This window comes from Thamnophis sirtalis, unplaced genomic scaffold, assembly GCF_051295495.1.
Source record: "Thamnophis sirtalis isolate CommonGarterSnake01/CBP01778 unplaced genomic scaffold, rThaSir2_p1.2 scaffold_2, whole genome shotgun sequence".
Taxonomy (NCBI): Eukaryota; Metazoa; Chordata; class Lepidosauria; order Squamata; family Natricidae; genus Thamnophis; species Thamnophis sirtalis.
This window is the reverse complement of record NW_028261382.1, coordinates 57282619-57306993: the sequence shown is the minus strand read 5'-3', so window position 1 is coordinate 57306993 and position 24375 is coordinate 57282619. Positions and strand designations below refer to the sequence as shown.

Below are 24375 nucleotides of genomic sequence, written 5' to 3'. Positions count from 1 at the left end.
TTTTACAGCCCTTTCTAAGCGGTTTACAGAGTCAGCCTCTTGCCCCCAATGATCTGGGTCCTCATTTTAGCCACCTCTGAAGGATGGAAGGCTGAGTCAACCTTGAGCTGGTCAGGATAGAACTGCTGACAGTTGGCAGAGTTAGCTTGCAATATTGCTTTCTAACTACTGCACACCTTAAAAGGAAGGAAGGAAGGAAGGAAGGAAGGAAGGAAGGAAGGAAGGAAGGAAGGAAGGAAGGAAGGAAAGGAAGGAAAGGAAGGAAGGAAAGAAAGCAATAGCAATAGCAATAGCAATAGCAATAGCACTTAGACTTATATACCGCTTCACAGTGCTTTTACAGCCCTCTCTAAGTGGTTTACTGAGTCAGCCTCTTGCCCCCAACAATCTGGGTCCTCATTTCACTAACTTAGGAAGAATAGAAGGCTGAGTCAACCTTGAGCCAGGTCAGGATCGAACTGCTAGCTGTGGGCAGAGTCAGCCTGCAATACCTCATTCTAACCACTGTGAAAGGAGGGAGGGAGGGAGGGAGGGAGGAAGGAAGGAAGGAAGGAAGGAAGGAAGGAAGGAAGGAAGGAAAGAAAGCAATAGCAATAGCAATAGCAATAGCACTTAGACTTATATACCGCTTCACAGTGCTTTTACCGCCCTCTCTAAGTGGTTTACAGAGTCAGCCTCTTGCCCCCAACAATTTGGGTCCTCATTTTACCCACTTCGGAAGGTATTCTGCTACTAATGCTCTAAACACCATAGTGGATAGCTGAACTTTTCGTATTGTTCACAGTCATTATGAATGGACCGAGTGATTGACATAACCTAATGCTTTTTTTCTGTAAAAAAGAAAAAAGAGAGAGCATAGGAAGTGCCTTTTCAAGTGGCTTGTAAGCTTTGGCTCGAGATGGAAGTTCTACGTTGGAAAACTCATCAATTTGGCACGTCCCGTATATCACTAGCTCCTCAATTGGAATTCTTGTTGGCTCTGGAGGATGAGCAATTGGTCACTATTTTAGATTCCGTTAAGCAGAAGATGAATTTCAATGACATCTGATTAAGTTAATTATTTCCAGAAAGCCCTTCATGTATATCTCTTTATGTTGATCAAAGCCAAGCCCTCGCGGGATATTGGGGCATTCAGGCGTCTAGGCGAAGTGGCTGTGTTGGCACACTTGGCTGATTATTCAAAATTAAGAGCTATTTAATCCTCCAAAGAGAAACATTTTACATGGAAATCAAGCACATGTAGAGGCTTCGTCTGTGTTTCCATCTAGTTTCCCAGGCAGCTCTGTACCATTGGGGGCGGGGGGGGGGGCGGAGAAAGCATTGAGGCAGGGGGCAATTTAACCTTTCGAAGGTATCTGCACTATTACAAATTACTTGAATAAGGACATTTTCATAAATGTTGCTAAATTATTAACATTTTATATTGTGTAAATGTGTACCTTTGGAGACAGGTGTGAATGTGAATAGAATAGAGGATAGGGCAGCTGAAATTATTATTATTTTTTTGTGCTGAAACTGAGATTTAAAACAAACAAACCCTATATTATCCCTTTGCTCCAAATGTGAATCACCTTATGGAAGCAAAGTTATCTCTTACTTGATTATTCCTTCTTCTCCAAATGTCATAGCAACAGCAAAAGCCCTTAGACTTATATACTGCTTTGTAGTGCTTCACAACCCTCTCTAAGCAATTTTACAGAGTCAGCGTCTTGCCCCCAACGGTCTGGGTCCTCATTTTAACGACCTCAGAAGGATGGAAGGCTGAGTGAAGCTTGAGCTGGTCGGGATCGAACTCCTGCCAGTGGGCAGAGTTTGCCTGCAATACTGCATTCTCACCACTGTGCCATAACGGCAATAGAATTAGAACTTATATACCGCTTCATGGTGCTTTCCAGCCCTCTCTAAGCAGTTTGCAGAGTCAACCTTGAGCCGATGAGGATTGAACTGCTGGCAATCAGCAGAGTTAGCCTGCAATGCTGCATTTTAACCACTGTGTACGATGGATGGAGGATGGATGGAAGGAAGGAAGAATAATAGCAATAGTCAGCAGAATTAGCCTGCAATGCCGCAATCTAACTGCTGCGCCACCATGGTTAAGGTAGCATAACTTGAACAGGACTTTTTTTAATATGGATTTGCACCCTCTTTACAAGCTGTACTGTGCATCTTTAAATATAACGTTGAGAAGTAGACCCACGAAGGGTGGGATTATATTTTTCTCTTTGAAACTGAGAAACAAAATAAAAAAGGTGCCTAGGGAATTCCTTTACGTTTAATCTAGAGCCCCATGCTGCAGGTAGTCCTTGACTTACAACGGTTCATTTAGTGACCATTTCTAGTTACAACGGCCCTGGTGACTTACGACTATTTTTCAAACTTACGACCACCGCAACACCTCCATGGTCAGGTGATCAAAATTCAGACACTTGGCAACTGGCTCGCATTTATGATGCTTTTAGTGTCCCTTTTGCCACCTTTGATTCGATTTGCTTGGTTTCAACAGCTTTACTACACTTTTATTATCTTATGCAAAAAAAAATATATACACCCACTTTGGGACTTTCGTCTAGCGCTTAAACTTTGAATGTGGGAGCCACACTTAAAAAAAAACAGGCAGAAAAAAAAGAATCTGATTTAATTTAAATACTCCTAATGTTTTTAATCTTGTTTCCTTTCCCCCACATTAACATTTTCAATTAATTGGAAGCTTTGAAAGGGGCTAATTTGGAAGGCTGCATTCAAGCCCGGGGCTAGTTATATTTCTGCTTTATGTGTGTATATATATATACACACACACACAAAGCCACACTGGCTAGGAAGCACACGTGAGTGCTTTAATAGAATTGCAGTAACTGTTTTGGGCCACAGGAGGGTTTGCCAATGAAGAGGAGAATGTGTGTTTTGGTCGTTAAATAGCACCTCTACTTTCCTGCAATTTTTTTTTTTTGGGGGGGGGAAGGTGGTTGCTTGCATTCCTTAAGCCAGACTCTCTTCACGCTGGAGCAAGAACAGTGGAGTAGTTACAGGAATATGCAGACAGTTCTGGCGTATCTGCTTGGAGGTAATCCTCTACGTTTGTTCACAATTGAGACCAGGGCCACCAATCGCTGTGCAAGACGGTTGTTAAGTGAGTCGTGCCCAATTTTAAAACCTTTTTGCCCAGGTTCTTCAGTGAGTCACTGCAGCTCTTAGGTAAATCTCATGGAGGAGGGAAGAAGGAAGGAGAATAGAATAGAATAGAACTAGAATAAGACTAGAATAGAATGAATATTAGAGTAGAATATAATAGAATGGAATTAGACTAGACTAAAATAGAATAGAATTGGAACAGAATGAATATTGGAATAGAGTAGAATAGAATTAGAGAATACTAGACTAGACTAACTATATTGAATATTAGAGAAGAGTAGAGTAGAATAAGACTAGACTAGAATGAATATTATAGTAGAATAGAATTAGACTAGACTAGACTAAAATAGATTAGAATAGAATTAGAATAGAATGAACATTGGAATAGAATAGAATTAGAATAGAATGAATATTGGAATAAAATAGAATAGAATTAGAATGAAATGAATATTGGAATAGAGTAGAATAGAATGAATATTGGAATAGAATAGAATGAATATTGGAATAGAATAGAATTAGAATAGAATGAATATTGGAATAGAATAGAATTAGAATAGAATGAATGTTGAATAGAATGAAATAGAATTGAATGAATATTGGAATAGAATAGAATTAGACTAGACTAGACTAAAATAGAATAGAATAGAATTAGAATAGAATGAATATTGGAATAGAATAGAATTAGAATAGAATGAATATTGGAATAGAATAGAATTAGACTAGACTAGACTAGACTAGAATAGAATAGAATAGAATGAGGAGGGAAGAAGGGAGGAGAATAGAATGGAATATAGAACATAACAGAATAGGAACTTTATTATCACTTTAAATGTACACGGATCAGCATACATTAAAACGGAATCTGATTGCCCCCAGCTCTCAAAAGATGGCCATTATGCGTATACCCACACACCCCCACATAAATGGCAAGGAGAAACATCACTGTCTCGTTCGAATGTTTACATACACGTGGTGGTGGTGGTGGTGGTGGTGGTGGTGGTGGGAAACGGAACCCTGCAAATTGACAAGACGGACAGCCTAAGGAACAATGCGGATCCAGAATCTAGTTGTCCTGCGAGAGATACTTGGAATCCTCCTCCCAGAGGGGGAGCAAGAGAAACTGATCACGGGGTGGGTGGGCCCTCACAATGCTTCAAGCTCTGAGCACAGAGCGCTTTATAAGTATAAGTATAATCTTTATTGTCATTGTACTTAAATACAACGAAATTGGTTTTAACCTCACTGGTGCAAAATCATAGCAGAAATGAAAAAAGAAGGAAAAAGGAAAAAAAAAATTAGCAGTATAGCCTGTGACAGTTTCTTTAACAATCAAACAACAACCCCTGCCTATCCCAGGTCCTCGGGAAGGACTCAATCGGTGGATTAAAAAAAATGCCCAGTTCAGGTCTAAACATCTGGCTGACTCTGGGACCCACAATAATAATCAATATATTATCTTCCTGGGTGTACGTGAATGCAGTTTGGAACCCGGCAAAGATTCCCAGTGGATGTCTGTCATACATCTATTTAAAATAATTAACTTATCTTTCAACCTAGAAGAGTCACCAGGTGGCTTACGACAGCTGTTAAAATATAATTAAGCAGAAAACCGTTATTTAATAATAACCGTATTAAAAAAAAAGGAACACGGTGGGGGGAAAAAAACCACACCGTAACGGAATTGGAAGAATGCAGAACTGAAGAGATGGCAAGCCATTTCAAAGGAAGATTTGGGGGGGGGGGGTTTAAAGGATGAAAATTCCAGAAATGTTGGGTGTTGTTTTGTGTATTTTGTTCTCCATGCATGTGCTTGCTACTTTTTCTTTTTTTAAGATTGTCTCCAGTTATGAAACCTCCACGCTAACCCCCCACCCCCTCCATAAATCACTTCGCTGTCATGTTTTTAGGTTTCATGTTTTGAGATCCTGGGGAAAAAGAAAATTAAAATCCGGAGCCTTTCTTGTGTTTCTCCACCATACACGTTCCTTCTTTCTCGTTCAGGTCGATCCAAGTGGATAAATAAGTGACTCTCGCACATCTGCCTTTTTAAAAATTACAAAAAAAAAATTCCCCCCTGCATTTTGTAAGTTCTCCAGCTGCTTTTCATTACAGTCCGCATTTCGCACGGAGCCGATTGCCATGGTGTCAGTAAACAGATAATGGACATGTGCCATTTAAGCTGTGCATTTGCAGGCACTTGCTTAGCTGGCTGCCCCAGGACACTCTGTTCAGCTGTCATTCTCATCAACATTTGGAATTTCTTATTCTTACGGTCGTTAAGTGTGAACGACACATAGTTCATTGCGGGACACATCTGTTCCGCCATTATAGGCTGTGCATGGAATTCGTTCTGTTGGGGGGGGGGAACAAACAAACAAATAAACAAACACCACCACCACCCCCGGAGCTATTTGATATTTTCTTTCTTTTTTAAAGTTTTTTTTATTTTTTATTCTCTTACATACAATCATACATTCACATAGTTGTTATTCTTATACATTTGTTATTCCATTTAAAAGGGTATAATATAGAATTTGGGTTGCTTTATTTATCATCCCTTCCGCCTGTTGTAACACCACCTTATTTTCCATTTCTTTTATCCCTCACTCTCTTCTCTCCTTCTTTCCTCCTCCCCTTCCCCTTCCCCTTCCTTCTTCCCTTACCTCTCCCCTACTCTTACTCTTCTCTTTCCTACCCTATCTCCTTCTCTCCCTTCCATCCTCCTCTCCTTACTTCTTCCTTCCTTCCCTCCCTCCTCTTCCTCTCCTCCTCTCCTCCTCTCTCCCTTTCTTCTTCTGTTGTTATAGGCGTCTCTTTCAAATTTCAGTTTATGTTTCCTTGGGATGGTATTTCCGCAAACCCAAATATAGTTTAGTATCATTTCTTATGCCGTTTCCTTCGCTAATCTATCCTAACTGGTGTTTCCCACCTTTTATATCTCGCTCTTGAATATATACTTGTATATTTAGTACTTTGCTATTTGCTATTTTTTTTTTTTTGCAATTTTTTAAAATTTTTAAACATAAAAAACAACATTAAAAAATTCTCATCCATTACATACAGCATGTCATTTGGTTACAAGTGTTTTTGCATCCATATTCTCAATTACATATACAATCACAGATTTTCCGTCTAATATAACTAGATACCTCACTTTCATTGAACAACATATATTCAATTACGGTTAATATTTCTTTCTTTTCAATAAACCTAATTCCCTTACATTCTTGATTGTCTGTTTAATAACAATATACCTTTATATAATCACTTGTCCCATTCTGAATATTTTTACAGTATAAAAGAATTTACCAACTATTTATATTTATATATATCACTTTTCAATTATGTATAATCCCACCAATCATCCATCGAGTATGCTTATGTTCATTATTATCCTTGTACATCATACATTTAAACAAAATTGTTATTACTTCATTTTTCAACAAGGTATTCTAAATACTCACTTCATGTATATGAATGTTACAAATGTAACAAAGGCAACAGTAAAAATATTGGCTTTCTGTCTGGATGGTCTCTTGTGATGAGCCGATAGACAGAGAAAGGAAGCAGTATGCCTCCTCCCATATTTGGGCATACCAGGGGTTGTGACACTAAATAAATACATACATACATACATACATACATACATACATACATACATACATACATAGCAATTTTTGATTACTTTCTTATTAAAATTATTTATCAACAACAGGATATCTTTATAATATACACTTAGGGTTATACATTATATCTTCTATCAAATATACAGCTATTTGATATTTTCTGATCTCCAATTCGTAGTGGTGCCTTGTCCTGCAGGTGGGAAATTTCATTATGTGCGCAGGCTGATTTTCATGCTCAAAACAGCAGGAAGGCTCAACATTTATGTACAGACATACAGGTAGCCCTCAACGTACAAGCACAATTGAACCCAAAAATTATGTTGTTAAGGACTACCTCTTTTTGCAAGGAGGATCTGACAAGTTCTACTACCTACAACAGGCAAGATAAAACATGTGAAGAACGGTTACAGGAATTGGATATATCCAGTCTAATGAAAAGAAGGACTAGGAGTAATATGATATCAGTGTTCCAATATATGAGGGGCTGCCAGAAAGAAGAGGGGGTCAACTTATTTTCCAAAGCACCAGAAGGCAGGGCAAGATGCAATGGGTGGAAACTAACCAAGGAGAGAAGCAACCTAGAACCAAGAAGAAATTTCCTGAGAGTGAGAACAATTAACCAGTGGAACAACTTGCTCCAGAAGTTTTAAATGTTCCAGCACTGGAAGTTTTAAAGAAGAGATTGGATAACTCATTTGTCTGAAATGGTATAGGGTTTCCTGCCTAAGCAGGGGGTTAGACTAGAAAATCTCTAAGGTCCCTTCCAACTCTACTATTCTATAAGTCTGTAGAGATTCTCCGTCATCCAGGTTGTCCCAAAGGTGGTTTTTTTCAAGAGGCAACTGGACTCTCTTGTTTTTTCTTTGAAGATGTTTTGCTTCTCATCCAAGGAACTTCTTCAGCTCTGGACAGGATGGTGGGGAATGGAAGGATTTATACTCCTTGCAGACAGCTGGTCATTTGCATCCTTTTGGAGGGTCGTTGAGGCCACTAGAAGGTTTATCTGTGTCCTCAGGGTCACCCGAGTTCCTGGTTCCTTTAGTCTGGAACTTTTTCCCCCCTGTGGAAATCCATTCCTACTCCTACACTAGTCCATCCCAAATTGTATCATTATTCTATGTTCTATGAGAACGGGCTTACCCCGTTTCTCAACCCCTGTGCCTTGTGAATTCTATCCGAGCGAGACTCATAGAATTTGGAGGACTCCCGGGGCGCTGATTTTAGGATTTAACGAGCTGCTTATTTCTCTCTCTCTCTCCCTGCAGTGAGCATTTGTCCTGCGCCTTCACATTCTTCCTCCACGGAGAAAGCAACGTGTGTACCAGTGTGGAGATCGCACAGCACCAGCCGATCTACCTTATCAGCGAGGAGCACCTCCACATGGCCCAATCCTCTCCCATGCCTTTTCAAGGTAGGCCGCGTGTCCTTCGGGTGGCCGGGGGGGGGGCTTCTTGGGGTGATGTAACCTCGAACAAAACATCTCCAGAGTTGGTTCCCCCCCTCCTCTTTTCCATTTCTGGGATGCGAATGAAGCTGCGTTCACTCTAAACCAGCGATGGCTAAACCTTTTTGTCGTTGTGTGCCAAAAGCGCATACTTTCGCACCCATAATGGAATGCGTGCATGACCCCCCTCTCTGCGCTCCATACCGCTGCCTTTTTGGGGTCTAGCAGGCCTCCCTGCAGCCTCCTATGACCAAAAACAGTGTCATGAAATCATGAATTCCGGTTTGCCGGCTTCAATGTAAGATACAAGACATAAAGTTCACTCATTGGGAAAAATATGGGTCTAAGTGATTAGATTCTAGTCTAAGAGAAAGCGATATGGCATTTTTGGGCTTGCCTAAGTACTGGTGGGGTACAGAGGTAGTCCTCAACTTACAACTCTCCTTTTAATGACCGTTCAGAGTTACTGTGGCACCGGTAAATGGGGCTTTTAATAACGTAACACGCTTCATAACCGTTGCAGTGTCCCCGTGATCATGAGATCAAAATTCGGATGTTTGGCAACTCGGCTCCTATTTGAGGTGGTCGCAGAGTTCACTTAACAACCCTGTTGCTTATTGAACGACCGCAGCGATGGGGCCAAAATGGCCATGCAGAGCCTTTAGGAGGCTTTCAGAGAGCTCCTGGGGGCTGGGGAGGACAGAAATGAGCGAAAAATGGCCCATCTTTTGCTCAATCCCCCCAGCCCCCAGGAGCACTCTATGAGCCTCCTAAGGCTATCCATGCCCCCTTTTTGACAAAAAAAACTGGCCCATTTTCATGAAAATGGGCCATTTTATGCTCGTTTTTGCCCTTCCCCTGAACACTCTACAAGGCTCCTAAAGGCTATTCATGCCCCTTTTTTTTGAAGAAAAAAAAACGGGCCCGTTTTTGCAAAAAATGGGCCGTTTTTGGGAGGTCTGCAGAGTGCAAAAACTTTTTTTAAAAAAAATTGCCTCTTCAAAACCTTCGTGCATCTTATACTCCGAAAAATATGGTAAAAGACATTTTTTTAAAGAAAAAAATACCTGATGTGACCTATTTATAGAACATACGCGTAAAAAAAATAGTGTCATCGCTTTAATTCTTTCCCACTCAAGGAACAGGTATTTTCCTAGCATGCATCTTTCCTTAAAAGCTCAATGCATGGGCAGCAAAAGTGGCCATAATTATATTTATTTCATCTGAATCTGTTTTCCCCCCTCCTCCTTAATTGACTTTTAACCTGCTGTGTTTGAACCGCTTTCTTAATTTTTTTCTATTTAATTAAGGATTGCCTATCCCCTTTTTAGTTGCCGTGATACACAGTTGTTAGTTCATTAACAAAGCTGCCATTTGCAGAATAGCCAACATATTTCCCATTGGGGTAGCGACTAATACTGGGTGACTTGGAACTGGTCCATCCCTCCCTCCCCCCTTCTCTCCCCCCCATCCCACCTCACAGGGTTGTTGTTGTTTTGGTGGTGGGAAAATAGGTGTGTTGGATATGTTCACCGCCTTCAGTTATTTATAAAAACAACAAAGGCGGGATACAAATTAAATAAATAAATGTTACCCTCAGATTTCAAACCCTTAAACACAAACACCAAATGAGCAACTAGGGGGCTTAAAAAGTGACCTGAGATGGAATCGTCGTCCTCTTTTAACGACCCCATAATCCCTTGTGGGGTGGATTCTAGGCAATTGGAGCTAGCAGAGTGTTTACTGCCCTTCCTGTCGCCAGAACAGAGTTTTGATCAGCAGATATATTTTCATGGTACCCAGAGAGAGAAATATCTGCCTCTACCTAGGATTGAACTCACAGCCTTCCTGATAGTGAGGAGACAGCCCCACCTCTGGGCCACTGCACCACTCCTAATAACAAGGGGTATGAAAAGAAAATCTGTGAGTTTCTTGTGTGCTGTTACAGATGTGTTTTCTTTTTAAAAACATGGAGCCTTACCTTGAACTCAGCGCTTTAAGGATTTGAAGAGCAAATTCTTTGGACTGATTAGAAGGATTTTAAATGAAACTTCAACCACATTGGCTAGGGTGAAAAGCCTAAATAATTGGGACATTCCTCTCTCCTATGCAAATTGCAGCTAACCCTCAACTTACAACCGCAGCCAAGCCCATAATTAATGCTACTAAGTGAGCTTTGGCCCATTTTGTGAATGGTCTTGCTACGTTTGTGAAGTTAGTTGTGAAATGAATTTGGCCTCCCCGTTAACTTTGGTCGCAAAAGGGGATCACTGGGACACATCATAAACCTGACTCAGTGGCCAAGCTTCCGGACATGAATCACCAGACCACAGGAGTGCCGCAGCGGTCCCAAGGGTCACAATTGGTCGGAAGTCAGCTTTTCCCAGCACCGTTGTAACTTCAAACGGTCACTAACCGAATTGCTGTAAGTCGAGGACTTCCCTGGATTCAATTTCTGAATAAGAAGAACGATCCTTATCAGAAGGAAGTTGGAATAACTCAAGAGTGTTTCCTGGTCTCGTTGCTACACCTAGAAGAATGAACCGTGTTTTCCCGAAAATAAGACAGGGTCATTTCTTTTGACCCCCGAAATAAGTGCTTGGCCTTATTTTCGGGGAGCTCTTATTATTTTTGAGGTTCACGAGGTGGCGAGTGGGGTCACCTCATGGCTGCTGCTGTGTTGCAATGTTTTCAGGAAGGGCTTATTTTAGCGCATGCACTAAAAAGCCCAATTGGGCTTATTATCCAGGGAGGTCTTATTTTGGGGAAAACAGGATAATGTGGCAATACAGGCCTGGTTCACCCCTTTAAAGCCGTGTTTCTCAACCTTGGTAACTGTAATTATGATTTACTGTATTTCCCCCCAAATAAGACAGGGTCTTATTTTCTTTTGACCCCCAAAATAAACATTTGGCCTTATTTTCGGGGAGGTCTTATTATCTTTGAGATGCAGAAGGCAGCGAGCATGGTCACCTCATGGCTGCTGCTGTGTTGCAATATTTTCAGGGAGGGCTTATTTTAGCGCATGCACTCAAAAGCCCGATGGGGCTTATTATCCGGGGAGGTCTTATTTTCGGGGAAACAGGGTAATGGGACTCCCTTCTTAGTAAAAATGCCATTGTGCCTCATGGCTTCCTATAGAAGAAGATTTGAGTGATTTTGGGGGATCTCTTGAGGAATCGAGGTGCTAACCACACTGTTTCGTTTGTGTGTGTGTGTGTGTGTGTCTCTCTCTCTCTCTCTGTGTGTATGCTTTTCCCAACCAGTGTTGATCAGTCCGTATGGCTTAAGTGGCACTTTAACTGGCCAAGCTTACAAGATGTCTGACCCAGCCACCAGGAAGCTAATTGAAGAATGGCAGTATTTTTATCCCATGGTGCTGAAGAGGAAGGAGAGCGTGAAAGAGGAAGAGGAGCTGGGCTACGACGACGATTTCCCCGTGGCCGTAGAAGTCATTGTTGGTGAGAATCTGTCTTTTTTTTTCTTTTTATTCCCCTTCCCTTGAAAAGTCTCTTCTCTTTGATCGGTTCCAGTTCAAATACAACAGCGTTATAAAAACGTTAAGTCTTGAAGTATAACACATGTTTTACTGCGGTTCTTCTCGTTTTTTGATCTGTTCTTTTGTTTGGAATTTGGTGGGTTTGGTTTTGTAACTTAGGATCGTTTCAGACAATTTCTTTGTTTTTTTATTTAAGCATCAAAGCAATTCCCCCCTCCTTCTCTCCCTCCCATTTCCTTCCTCCTTCCCTCCCTCCTTCCCTCCCTCCTTCCCATCTTTCTTTCTTCTTTCCTTCCTTCCTCACTCCCATTTTCCTTCCTTCCTTCCCTTCCTCCTTCCCTCCCTCCTTCCCATCTTCCTTCCTTCTTTCCTCATTCCCTTCCTCACTCCCATTTTCCTTCTTTCTTTCCTGCCCTTCCTTCCTTCCTTCCTTCCTTCCTTCCTTCCTTCCTTCCTTCTGTCCTCCCTCACTCCCATTTTCCTTCCTTCCTTCCTTCCTTCCCTTCCTCCTTCCCTCCCTCCTTCCCATCTTCCTTCCTTCTTTCCTCATTCCCTTCCTCACTCCCATTTTCCTTCTTTCTTTCCTGCCCTTCCTTCCTTCCTTCCTTCCTTCCTTCCTTCCTTCCTTCCTTCCTTCCTTCCTTCCTTCTGTCCTCCCTCCCTCCCATTTTCCTTCCTTCTTTCCTTCCCTCCCTCCCTCCTATCTTCCTTCCTTCCTTCCTTTTCCTCCCTCCCTTCCTCCCGCCCATCTTCCTTCCTTCCCTCCCATCTTCCTCCCTCCCTCCAACTAATTGATGCACCATACACACACACAAATATATGTATATGTATATGTATGTAATTGCCGATGCCATTTGCATGTCAAAATACACACAACATTGCTAAATTACAAATATAACCGTTTTTAAAAAAAACCACCTCAACTTTCTGTCTCACTCCCACCCTCCCTTCCCCTTGGCCTTAACAGGAGGTGTCCGGATGGTGTACCCTTCTGCCTTCGTTCTTATCTCGCAAAACGACATTCCCGTCTCCCAGAGCTCTTCCGCACCAGGAAGCCACAACAGTGTGGCACAACAAGGAGCTGGGACTTTGAAAGACACCAGCAGTTGTGGAATGTTGCTCACCCCGCCCACTTCTCCGGAGCAGACTGTCATAGGTAAGCGAAATACATGGTCTTTCTCCCTTCCTTCCTTCCTTCCTTCCTTCCTTCCTTCCTTCCTTCCTTTCTTTCTTTCTTTCTTTCTTTCTTTCTTTCTTTCGGAATGGTATAATTTAAACCAGTGGTTACCAACTGGTGGTCTGTGAAAAAATCTTGGTGGCCCGCAGAAAAATTATTTGCATTTTTTATATTGCACTAAATCAGGGGTCCTCAAGCTACGGCCCCTGGGATGGACACGTGCAATGAACGCTTGTGTTGCTGCAGGGAGTCTCCCCCTTCGGGGTCTTTTTGTGCGGGTCGGAGGGGGGTAGAAATTCCAACTTGGGGTCTGCTTCAGCCTCCTGGTGGGGGGCTTTGGGCGAAGGCTGGAGGAAAGCGCCGCTGGTGGCGAAGAGCCGGAGGGCCTCGTTCCAGTGGGACTGCATCATGGCCTGGAACTGGCTGACCATCTCAGCCAGCTGATCCTCCAGGTGCCAGTACCTGGCCTTGCACTCACGCAGGTCTTCCCTCTGCTTGGAAAGCCTCTGCTTGTAGTCCTCAGTGAGGTGCTTCTGCTGAGCCTCTTTCTCCGTCAGATCCAATTTGAACTGAGCTGTTTTGCCAACTATTTTCTCATGGTGGCTGCTTAGCTCCTGCAACTGCTTCCTGTTGGGGCCCTAAGGAGCCCAGGCGGGCAGGCGAGGAAGGGCTGGGAGGGGAGGGGCGAGTAAAGGTCAGCGAGGTACCCCTTGATGTGAGTGACATCGAGTTGGTCATACCCACCCAGTCACATGACTACCTAGCCACGCCCACCCAGCCGGCCACTAGGCAGATCATATTAGTGGTCCGTGGGATTTAAAATTATGATTTTAATGGTCCCTGAGGTCCGAAAGGTTGGTGACCCCTGATTTAAACCACTTGCTTTTAAGGCTGAGATTATTTCGTTCATTCAGGGTATTGCAGTCTCCTCTTTACGAATCCATATCTTTCCTGAATCTTCTCTTGGTTTACTTTGGTTCAAGCCTCATCACACCAGATTCTTCCTTGTTTTCTTTCTGTATGCACCAGGAATAAAAACGCTCTGCCTGCCAATATTCAGATACATGATGTATTTCTGGGCATCAATTAATCCTTTAGGTCAGCGTTTCTCAACCTTAGCAACTTTAAGACCTAAGGACTTCAACTCCCAGAACCCTGGAAGAGAAGCACTGCTCTAGGTAGACATAATTGGTGAACATATCATTCATTAATGAATGCACAGGTACAGTATAGGTGGTACCTTGCTCAACAGTAGTAACTGTGAGACGGATCTTGGAGTCCTAGTGGAGAACCATTTAAATAGGAGCCAGCCGTGTGCAGCAGCTGCCAAAAAAGCCAACACAGTTCTAGGCTGCATCAACAGAGGGATAGAATCAAGATCACGTCAAGTGTTAATACCACTTTATTATTCCTTGGTAAGGCCACACTTGGAATCCTGCATCCAGGTTTGGTCGCCATGATGTAGAAAAGATGTGAAGACTCTGGAAATTCGTTGCTTATTGCTATTATTCCTGGGAAACGGTTCAACATCCACACAGGCAAATCGTTCCTAAGATATATTTATCCCCTCCTGTTTTTGTAGATCTGAAATGTCAGCCCAGTGACTTATTTTTCCAGGGTTTTTTTTTTTTTTTTGGGGTGCCTTTCTCATTTGTGCAAGTGTGTTTCAAGGAAGAAAAAAAAATCACAACTGCTATCAATACAGTACAATACAATAGCAGAGTTGGAAGGGACCTTGGAGGTCTTCTAGTCCAACCCCCTGCCTAGGCAGGAAACCCTATACCGTTCCAGACAAATGGCTATCCAACATCTTCTTAAAGACTTCTAGTGTTGGGGCATTCCCAACTTCTGGAGGCAAGTTGTTCCACTGATTAATTGTTCTAACTGTCAGGAAATTTCTCCTCAGTTCTAAGTTGCTTCTCTCCTTGATTAGCTTCCACCCATTGCTTCTTGTTCTGCCCTCAGGTGCTTTGGAGAATAGTTTGACTCCCTCTTCTTTGTGGCAACCCCTGAGATATTGGAAGACTGCTATCATGTCTCCCCTAGTCCTTCTTTTCATTAAACTAGACAGACCCAGTTCCTGCAACCGTTCCTCATATGTTTTAGCCTCCAGTCCCTGAATCCTCTTTGTTGTTCTTGTCTGCACTCTTTCTAGAGTCTCCACATCTTTTCTACATCGTGGCGACCAAAACTGAATGCCGTATTCCAAGTGTGGCCTACCAAGGCATTATTAAGTGGTATTAACACTTCATGTGATCTTGATTCTATCCCTCTATTTTTGCAGCCTAGAACTGTGTTGGCTTTTTTGGCAGCTGCTGCACACAGCTGGCTCCTATTTAAATGGTTGTCCACTAGGACTCCCAAGATCCCTCTCACAGTTACTGCTATTGAGCAAGGTACCACCTATACTTACCTGTGCATTTCGTTTTTCTTGCCTAAATGTAGAACCTTACTCTTTTTATCATTGAATTTCCTTTTATTAGATAGTGCCCAATGTTCAACTTTGCCAAGATCCTTCTGTACCTTAAGCCTTTGTCTTCTGGAGTGTTGACTATTCCTGCCATCTTGGTGTCATCTGCAAATTTGATGAGTTCCCCATTTATTTTCCCCCATTATATATGCAGGGGGTGGGGCCTATGGGGGGGGGGACACACGTTGGCGTGGAAGGCGGGGCCCATGCGCAGGGTATGTGTGTGCTCGCATTGCATTTTGGGGCCTCACACAGTGCCCCTGTGCCCCGTTTTGGCTTCCGGGTTGGTGCAGGAAGTCTTCCAGGCCCAAAACCGAGCATGGGAGGGCAGAGCGCACAGGTGGTGGTGGTCGGCATGTGTTACATTTTGGGCGTGGGTGCCCATGTGCTTTCAGCACACAACGCTGAAAAGGTTAGCCATCACTGGCCTAGAGTCTCCTGCTTAAGCGGGAGTTGGACTAGAAGACCTCCAAGGTCCCTTCCAGCTCTATTATTCTACATCTCTGTAACTCCTGTGAAGATCAGGGAAACCAATGCTGGTGGGATCAGGGGTGTGTGTGTGTGTTTGTGTGTTTGTGTGTGTGTGTTTTAAACCATGCAAAATCAGGCATTTGCAAAATTGACACTGGGGAATTTGAAGTATTTCCCTCCCACCCTAAACATTGCGTCATTGCAAAAGCAAGTCAAGCCCACATTCCTTGTCAACATCCTGGCAGAAGTGGGCCTGGATCTTGCCACTGTTGGAGAGAATTCAAAACCCTGAGACTCCCGTAGTTGAGGGAGGGATAGAGAAAGAGAGAGAGAAAGAGAGAGGGAGAGTGGGAGGGAGGGTGGGAGAGAAAGAACGAAAGAAATATAGGATTATAGATGCATAGACAGACATATAGCTAGATGATAGAATAGGAGAGAGAGAGAATAGGAGAGGGAGGGAGGGAGAGAGCAAGAGAAAGAAAGAAAAATAATAGGGTAATAGATGCATAGATAGGCATAGACATAGATGATAGAATAGGAGAGAGAGACAGAGAGAAGAAAGAAAAGGAGAGAGGGAGGGAGAGAGAGGGAGAGGGAGGGAGGGAGGGAGGGAGGGAGAGAGAGAGAGAGGAGAGAGAGAGAGAGAGAGAGAGAGGTGTCGTTATCAACCTTTAAAGCCCCAGAAATAATTATAACCAGAAAAACTGGCTCAGCATGTTCTGATCATCTCACTAGCAGGCACCATTCTCGCTGAATGGCTTTCCTTCCCCCTCTTCCCCTCTCCAGATCGCTGTGCTTTGGTTATTTCCAGTGTTTTATTTTTCTGGCCACGCCAGACATTAGAACAAGGAGTTCTGTAAACATGTTTGACCTTATTGAGGATTTGTACAATTACCCCCTTTTCCAGCCCAAGCACGGCGTTGCTTTTTTTAATTTTTTTTATTTTATTTTGAAACACGTGGTTAAGACACTAAGCGAACATAAGGCTCCCTCTGCTGTCTGGCTAGAGTTGCGTTGAGTTGACCCTTCCCTTCCTTCCAAGTTGGAATTGCTTTCAGACCAGAAATCTTGAAAATTGGTGTTAACCGCTAAATGAGTCGAATAGAATTAGAATAGAATTCTTTATTGGCCAAGTGTGATTGGACACACAAGGAATTTGTCTTTGGCGCATATGCTCTCACTGTACATAAGGAGAATAAAATATATTAAGAATAAAAAAATAGATTAGATTAGAATAGAATAGAATTCTTTATTGGCCAAGTCTGATTGGACACACAAGGAATTTGTCTGGTGCATATGCTCTCAGTGTACATAAAAGAAAAGATACATTCATCAAGAATCATAAGGTGCAACTTAATAATAGTCATAGGATACAAATAAGCAATCAGGAAACAATATCAATATAAATAGAGTAGAAATAGAGTAGAGAAGAGAAGAGAATAAAAGAATAGAATAGAATAGAATAGAATTAGAATAGAATTCTTTATTGGCCAAGTATAATTGGACACACAAGGAATTTGTCTTTGATGCATATGCTCTCACTGTACATAAGGAGAATAAATTACATTAATCAAAAATAAAAGAATAGAATAGAATGGAATATAATAGAATTCTTTATTGGCCAAGTGTGATTGGACACAGAAGGAATTTGTCTTTGGTGCATAAACTCTCAGTGTGCATAAAGAAAAATAAAAAAAGAATACATTCATCAAGAATCCTAAGATACAACACAGCGATAGTCATAGGTTACTGAGAAGCAATCTAATCATACTAGGAAACAAAAAACAATATAAATTGTAAGGATACAAGCAACATGGTTATAGTCCTAAGTGGGAAGAGATAGGTAATAGGAAGGATGAGAGAATAATATCTCTCTATCTATCTCTACCTACCTACCTATCTATTTTATTAGCTCCATCCTCTGCAAAAAATAATCGGTGGAACAGCTTGCCAACAGAAGTTGTGATTGCTCCATTACATCTTTTAAGAAGAGATTAGACAAGCATTTGTCTGAAAATTTATAGGGTCTCCTGCTTGAGCAGGGGGTTGGGCTGGAAGACCTCCAAGGTCCCTAGCGCTTCTGTTATTCTGTTATTTATATTTATTTATCTGTCATTAGATTTATAACATGGATGTAACCCTGATGGAAGATGATCAATACACTATTGTTGGCTTGGCTATTATCACAGCTGGAGGTTTTGGAATTGTCTAGCTGCTCTACCCCGGCAGTAAATGTCAATCCATGCGCTCTCTCCATTCTGAGAAGCTGGGGTTGTCTGCATCCAATCCCAGATTTTGTTTGTGTCTAAAGCCAAACTGTTGTTCATTTGTAAATATATACAAGCTTTGGATCTGTGTGTTTCCCTCATGCTTCCTTATTTGATTTCCTGTCATCAGTATTTTAATTTGTATTTTATACCTCGATAACCCTGTTGCGTCCTGCACACTTCCTCTCCATCTTTTTCATTGTAAATTACTACTATTATTATGAATATCTATTGTGTCAACCTTCTGCCAACCCAGCAGTTCGAAAGCAGGTAAAAAATCCAAGTAGAAAAATAGGAACCACCTTTGGTGGGAAGAGAACACCGTTCCATGCGCCTTTCGGTGTTTAGTCATGCCAACCACATGACCACGGAGACGTCTTCGGACAGAGCTGGCTCTTCGGCTTTGAAACAGAGATGAACACTGCCCCCTAGAGTCGGGAATGACTAGCACATACAGTATGTGCGAGGGGAGCCTTTATCTTTGTTGCTTCAATGTTATACTGGCTTTTATAGAGCCGAGGTGGCGCAGTGGTTAGGGTGCAGTACTGCAGCCACTTCAGCTGACTGCTAGTTCTGCAGCTCGGCGGTTCAAATCTCACCGGCTCAGGGTTGACTCAGCCTTCCATCCTTCCGAGGTGGGTAAAATGAGGACCCAGATTGTGGGGGCAATATGCCGACTCTGTAAACTGCTTAGAGAGGGCTGAAAGCCCTATGAAGCAGTATATAAGTCTAACTGCTATTGCTATTTAACATTTGTGAGCCAACCCAGGGTGACCTCTAGGCATAACCGATGGCAAACAAGTCTAACAAACTTAACCAACAAACTGAATAAAATTCTCAAAAAAGATCTTGCCATTTCTTGCAGGTGACAGGTGACAGCGGAGGCATTCCAACCATCGTCAATCATTCAGCCGCGCCAGATGCAATGGTCACTATGCAGAGTCCCAAAAAATTGGGGAAGATCCCGCCCAAATTTCAGAACTGTATGGTCCACCGAGTTTGGAAAGAATGCATCCTCAACAGGACACAGTCCAAGTAGGAACACTGGGTTTTCCTTGGACTTGTTTGTTACAAACTGCTTATTTTAATAGCTTGTCTCTCTGTGAGTGTGTATCTCTGTGTGTTAGAGAGAGGGAGGGAGAGGGGTGAGAGGTGGAGAGAGAGAGAGAGAGAGAGAGAATGAAAGAGGGAGAAAGAGAGAATGAGAGACAGAGAGAAAAAGAGAGGGAGGGAGAGAGCGAGAACAAGAGAGAATATAAATGGGTGAATACTTTGTATGTCAAACTGAATGACTAATTTGGGGGATCGTGTTGAAGAACGGCTGGTCCTACTCTTTACGAGTTTATTGTGAGCCCCACCAAAGTGTCAGAATTTGAAGACTCAGGACTACTCAACTAGGTTCTAGTCAAGTTGATTATTCATTCCTGTACACAACAATCTAATTAATTAACAGTGAACGCTAAATTGGCACTAGGGAATGGAATTCAAGAGGGGTTGGGCCTAAACCGCTTATGGGAATGTAAGGATTCTAAGCTGATTCCTCTTGTGACTCCTTCCCCTGGCTCTGCCTGTCCTACATCAAGCCCATTTAGAAGAAGAAGAGTAAGGGACATATTTAGGCCCTTTGGTTTTAATCTGAGTTGCAACATCCTGGGTTCCTTAAAAGGAATTCTGAGTCATACATAGAATAATGAAATTGCAATTATTATGTGTCTTCTCATACCACCCATCAAGTTGGCTCAGTTCAGAGGAGTAGAAGACCTCCAAGGTCCCTTCCAGCTCTGTTATTCAGATTATTGTTCCCCGTGGCATTCACTTATACGTTGCAATTTTGCTAAATCTTGCTCTGTTGTTCTTTGATGATTTGTGTCTCGGTTATATCTCCGATGCGCACAGATAGATACATATATATGAAGTGTGCTTGTTGGTATTTCTAGTGGTGCCTCTGAAGATTCAAGCGGAAAGTATGAACTGTAAATCTTCATTTAGTAATAATATGCAGGTGTGCGAAAAAGCTCAGAAGCTGCTGCACATGAATATAAACTGGGTGCCAATGGTACTACAGAGTGCAGGAAGCCAATTTCTCTTTCAGCCGGGCTTGTAAAAATACATTTTGCAAAAGTGTGGCACATAATATCCGATTTAAGAAAAGAAAAGTTTCATATCTGATTAACAATAGTTTCATTTAGCCTGGGAAGCATTGGTAATTCATTCATTCCCACTTACCGTATTTTTTGGATTATAAGACGCACTTCCCTCCACTAAAAGAGGGTGAAAATTTGGGTGTGTCTTATACACGGAATGTAGCCCCACCCACCCACCAGCCCCTACCCTCGGGCCTCTGCCTCCCAGCAATTTGCCTCCTTGCAGCAAACAGCCAACAGCTTTTCAGTTTTCGCTTCAGCACAACCTGATTAGCACAAACAGCTGATTGTCGGTTGGATCAGCCTTCCAACCATCAGCTGTTTCAGGCTGCAGGGATTCCCTATTGCCGCCTTTGCATGCCACATTTTCAGCCTCCGCAACCCATTTTTGGCCTCTGTGCTCCCCATTTTCAGCCTATGTGTGCCTTAATTTTGGCGTATGTGTGCCCCATTTTCTGCCCATTCCAATCCCCACTGCCCAGAACAGGCGGAAAATGGGGCGCATGGAAGCCAAAACTGGGGCATGCTGAGACTGAAAACAGGATACGGAGGCCGAAAATGGGGCGCGCAGAGGGAGCAATAAGCAATGGCAATCCCTGCAGCCTGAAGCAGCTGATCGTCAGGAGGCTACTGACAATCAGCTGCTTGCGCTAATCAGGCTGTGCTGAAACTGAAACTGGCTGTTTGCTGCAAGGAGGCAAATTGCTGAGAGGCAGAGGCAGATTTTTTTCTCCCTTATTTTCCTCCCCAAAAGCTGGGTGCGGCTTATACTTTGGAGCGTCTTGTACTCCAAAAAATACAGTACCTCTTGAGTTTCCACACTCATAAATTAAGGCTTCCTGGCCTGCTGACATGGTTACGTCTGTTTATTTCCTACCAGAAGGAATCCAGTTCCCGCTACCAATATGGAGGAAGAGGCCCCCGCCAACTGTGTTTCTTGGGATTTTGTGGATCCAGCCCAAAGAGTCCTTTGCTCTTGTTCCAGGTGAGTAGAAGGGAGAAGAATCTCAAGAGCGTCCACATGGAAGAAAATAGGGTTATGTATGTGAGTTTGGTATAGTGCTGGCCTAGAAACCAGGAGATGGTGAGTTCTAGTCCCACCTTAGTCAGGCATGAACACTTTCTGGCTGACTTTGGGCCTATGACCAGGAGATGGCGAGTTCTAGTTTCATCTTAGGCCAGAAAGCCAACTGTGAATCCTGTGAGCTCCCAGAATTCCCCAGCCAGCCAGCCAGCCAACCTTAACCCTAACCCAACTTTGGCACCTTTTAAGACTTGTGGACTTCAAGAATTTCCCCAGCTTCGGGGAAGTCTACATGGCTTAAAATTGCAAAGGTTGAAAAACCATGATCCGAGAAGGATTAAAAAATAAATAAATCACTTGCCAAGGTTGAGAACCACTGCTTTAAAGCCAGAGTGTCCAATTTTAAAGACTTGTAGGTATCAACTCTCAAAATTCCTAACTGGGGGAATTCTGGGAGTTGAACCAGGGGTGAAATCCAGCAGGTTCTGACAGGTTCTGGAGAATCGGTAGTGGAAATTTTGAGTAGTTCGGAGAACCGGCAAATGCCGCCTCTGGCTGGCCTCAGAGTGGGGTGTGAATGGGGATTTTGCAGTAACCTCCTCCTGCCACGCCCACCAAGCCACGCCTGCAGAACCGGTAGTAAAAAAAAATGAATTTCACCACTGAGTTGAAGTCCGCAGGTATTAAAGTTGCCAAGGTTGGACATCCATAAGAGCCCATTTGTCCTTCCTTCCTTCCTTCCTTCCTTCCTTCCTTCCTTCCTTCCTCCCTCCCTCCCTCCCTCCCTCCCTCCCTCCCTTCCTTCCTTCCTCTTTCTTTCCTCTTTCCTTCCTTCCTTCCCGCCCTCTTCCTTCCTTCCTCCCTCCCTCCCTCTCCTCCCTCCCTCTTTCTTCCTTCCTTCCTTCCTCCCTCCCTCCCTTCATCCCTCCCTCTTTCTTTCCTCTTTCCTTCCTTCCTTCTTCCCCCCTCCCTCCCTGTCCTCCCTCCCTCCCTCTTTCTTCCTTCCTTCCTTCCCGCCCTCCTCCTTCCTTCCTCCCCGCCCTCCTCCTTCCTTCCTCCCTCCCTCTCCTCCCTCCCTCCCTCCCTCCCTCCTTCTTTCTTTCTTTCTTTCTTCCTTCCTTCCTTCCTTCCTTCCTTCCTTCCTCCCTCCCTTCCTCCCTCCCTTCCTTCCTCCCTCCCTTCATCCCTCCCTCTTTCTTTCCTCTTTCCTTCCTTCCTTCTTCCCTCCCTCCCTCCCTCCTTCTCCCTCCCTCCTTCCTTCTTTCTTTCCTTCTTTATTTCTTTCCTTCTTTCTTTCTTTTTTTCTTTCACCCCCAGGCACAAACTCCTGAAGCAGCGCTGTGCTGTCGGCTCCAGTCGTCCACCCACGATATCCCAGCCGGGGTTCGGAGGGGGCACCTCGTCCTCTTCCACCTTGCCCCCTCCTGCCTCTAAGCACAAAACCACCGAGAGGCAAGAGAAGTCGGAGAAAGTCCAGAAGAGGTCGTTGCTGCCATTTCACCACCGTCCCTCGGTCACCGAAGACCTGTGCATGGAGCAGGATCCTTCGGGACAGAAGCTGCCCTTGACGGGGGTGGAACCTTCCTTAGAAGCTGCAAGCAATAGGAAGTACGAGAAGCAGCTCTCCCTGCCTGCCCGACACCCCAGCAAGCCAGCCAATTCGAATCCTATGGATTCCCCCCGCTCCCCCATATCTCCTCTGCCTCCCACCCTCAGCCCCCAGCCCAGGGGGCAGGAAGCCGACGCTTTGGACCCGTCGTCTGATCCTGGCAACCCAACCCTCTACAGCAATGGATTGGAACTTCAGCCGCTGGGCAGCGCCGAGGATCGGGCAGTCCTGGTGGGCCAAAGGTTGCCCCTGATGGCCGAAGTCAGCGAGACGGCTTTGTACTGCGGCATCGTGCACCGCCGGGAGTCGTCCAACAGATGGCAGGCGTACTCTCTTCCTCTCCCCAGCGATCTGGAATTCAGGCCTCCGGAGCTCCAGTGTGAGATCCACGACCTCAGGATGGAGGTGGCGTCGGAGAACAGTCCCCTGAAAAGGTAAGGCCAAGTCTTGCGTGCTTTCGGTGCGTCGGGGTGGGATGGGATGACTTGCCACAGCCGGTTCGCTGTGGCCAACGCGCCGCGGCCAGCTTGCTGTGGCACAACTCACCACAGCTAACTCACTGGAGGGCAACCCACAATTGCAGGACAATTCAGCAATTCATTTGAGTTATTCAAAATCCCTTTCTTCAATAGCAATAGCGTAAGACTTATACCGCTTCACGGCACTTCACAGCCCTCTCTAAGCAGTTTTACAGAGTCGGCAAATCCCCCCCCCCCCCCCCCCACAATCTGGGCCCTCATTTTACCAACCTCGAAAGGAGGGGAGGCTGAGTCAACCTTGAGCCGGTCAGGATCGAACTGGAAGTTGACAGAGTCAGTCTGCAATACTGCATTCTAACTACTGCACAGGAAGAAAGGGAAGGGAGGGAGGGAGGAGGGAGGGAGGGAGGAAAGGAGAGAGGAGGCAGGGAGGGAGAAAGGAAGGAAGAAGGGAAGGAAGGGAGAAAGGGAAGAAGTAAGGAAGGAAGGGGAAAAAGAAGAGCAAAACAATGGCAATATCACTTAAGAAAAGTTAAGTTATACCACTTCACAGTGCTTTTACAGCCCTCCCTCAGCGGTTTAGAGAGTCAGCTTATTGCCCCCAACAATCTGGGCCCTCATTTTACTGACCTTGGAGGGACAGAAGGCTGAATCAAGCTTGAGCCTGGTGAGATTTGATGTACCAAATTGAAGACAGCCGGCAATACTGCCCTCTAACTGTTATGCTACAGAGATTTCATGATTCTCTTCCACCATTTCTTTGATATCAGTATTACTCTTGTCCCACAGCGAATTGTCTTGCGTCGGGTTGGCTGCGGCAAGTTGGCCCGTGGCAAAATTGGTCATTGACAATTACGGGAAGCCTAATTTTCAAGCCATTGATGCCAATAGCCATGGCCATGTGGAAAGGCAACACTGCAGGGGTGCTCATCTCCACATGCCTGCGGTTCTCCATCATAAATGGGAACAATTCTTTAAGGAGGTCATGTGACCCAATCCCTGTGATCCCAGAAAGATCTGTCTCCCGTGAGGTTAT

General features: G+C 44.0%; 1 protein-coding gene across 2 annotated transcripts in view; it reads left to right on the top strand.

Moving 5' to 3' along the window:
* Window positions 1-24375, top strand: part of MED13L (mediator complex subunit 13L) — a 191047-nt gene that overhangs the window by 123233 nt on the left and 43439 nt on the right. For both annotated transcript variants that reach the window (XR_015695529.1, XM_087705668.1), the window contains exons 5-10: window positions 8021-8166; window positions 11466-11660; window positions 12666-12854; window positions 18956-19118; window positions 21108-21212; window positions 22569-23294. Coding sequence is in view for 1 of the 2 variants with exons in the window: in XM_087705668.1 (XP_087561794.1) it covers window positions 8021-8166; window positions 11466-11660; window positions 12666-12854; window positions 18956-19118; window positions 21108-21212; window positions 22569-23294 (1524 nt within the window). In the remaining variant the exon portion in view is untranslated. The remainder of the gene's footprint in view (window positions 1-8020; window positions 8167-11465; window positions 11661-12665; window positions 12855-18955; window positions 19119-21107; window positions 21213-22568; window positions 23295-24375) is intronic.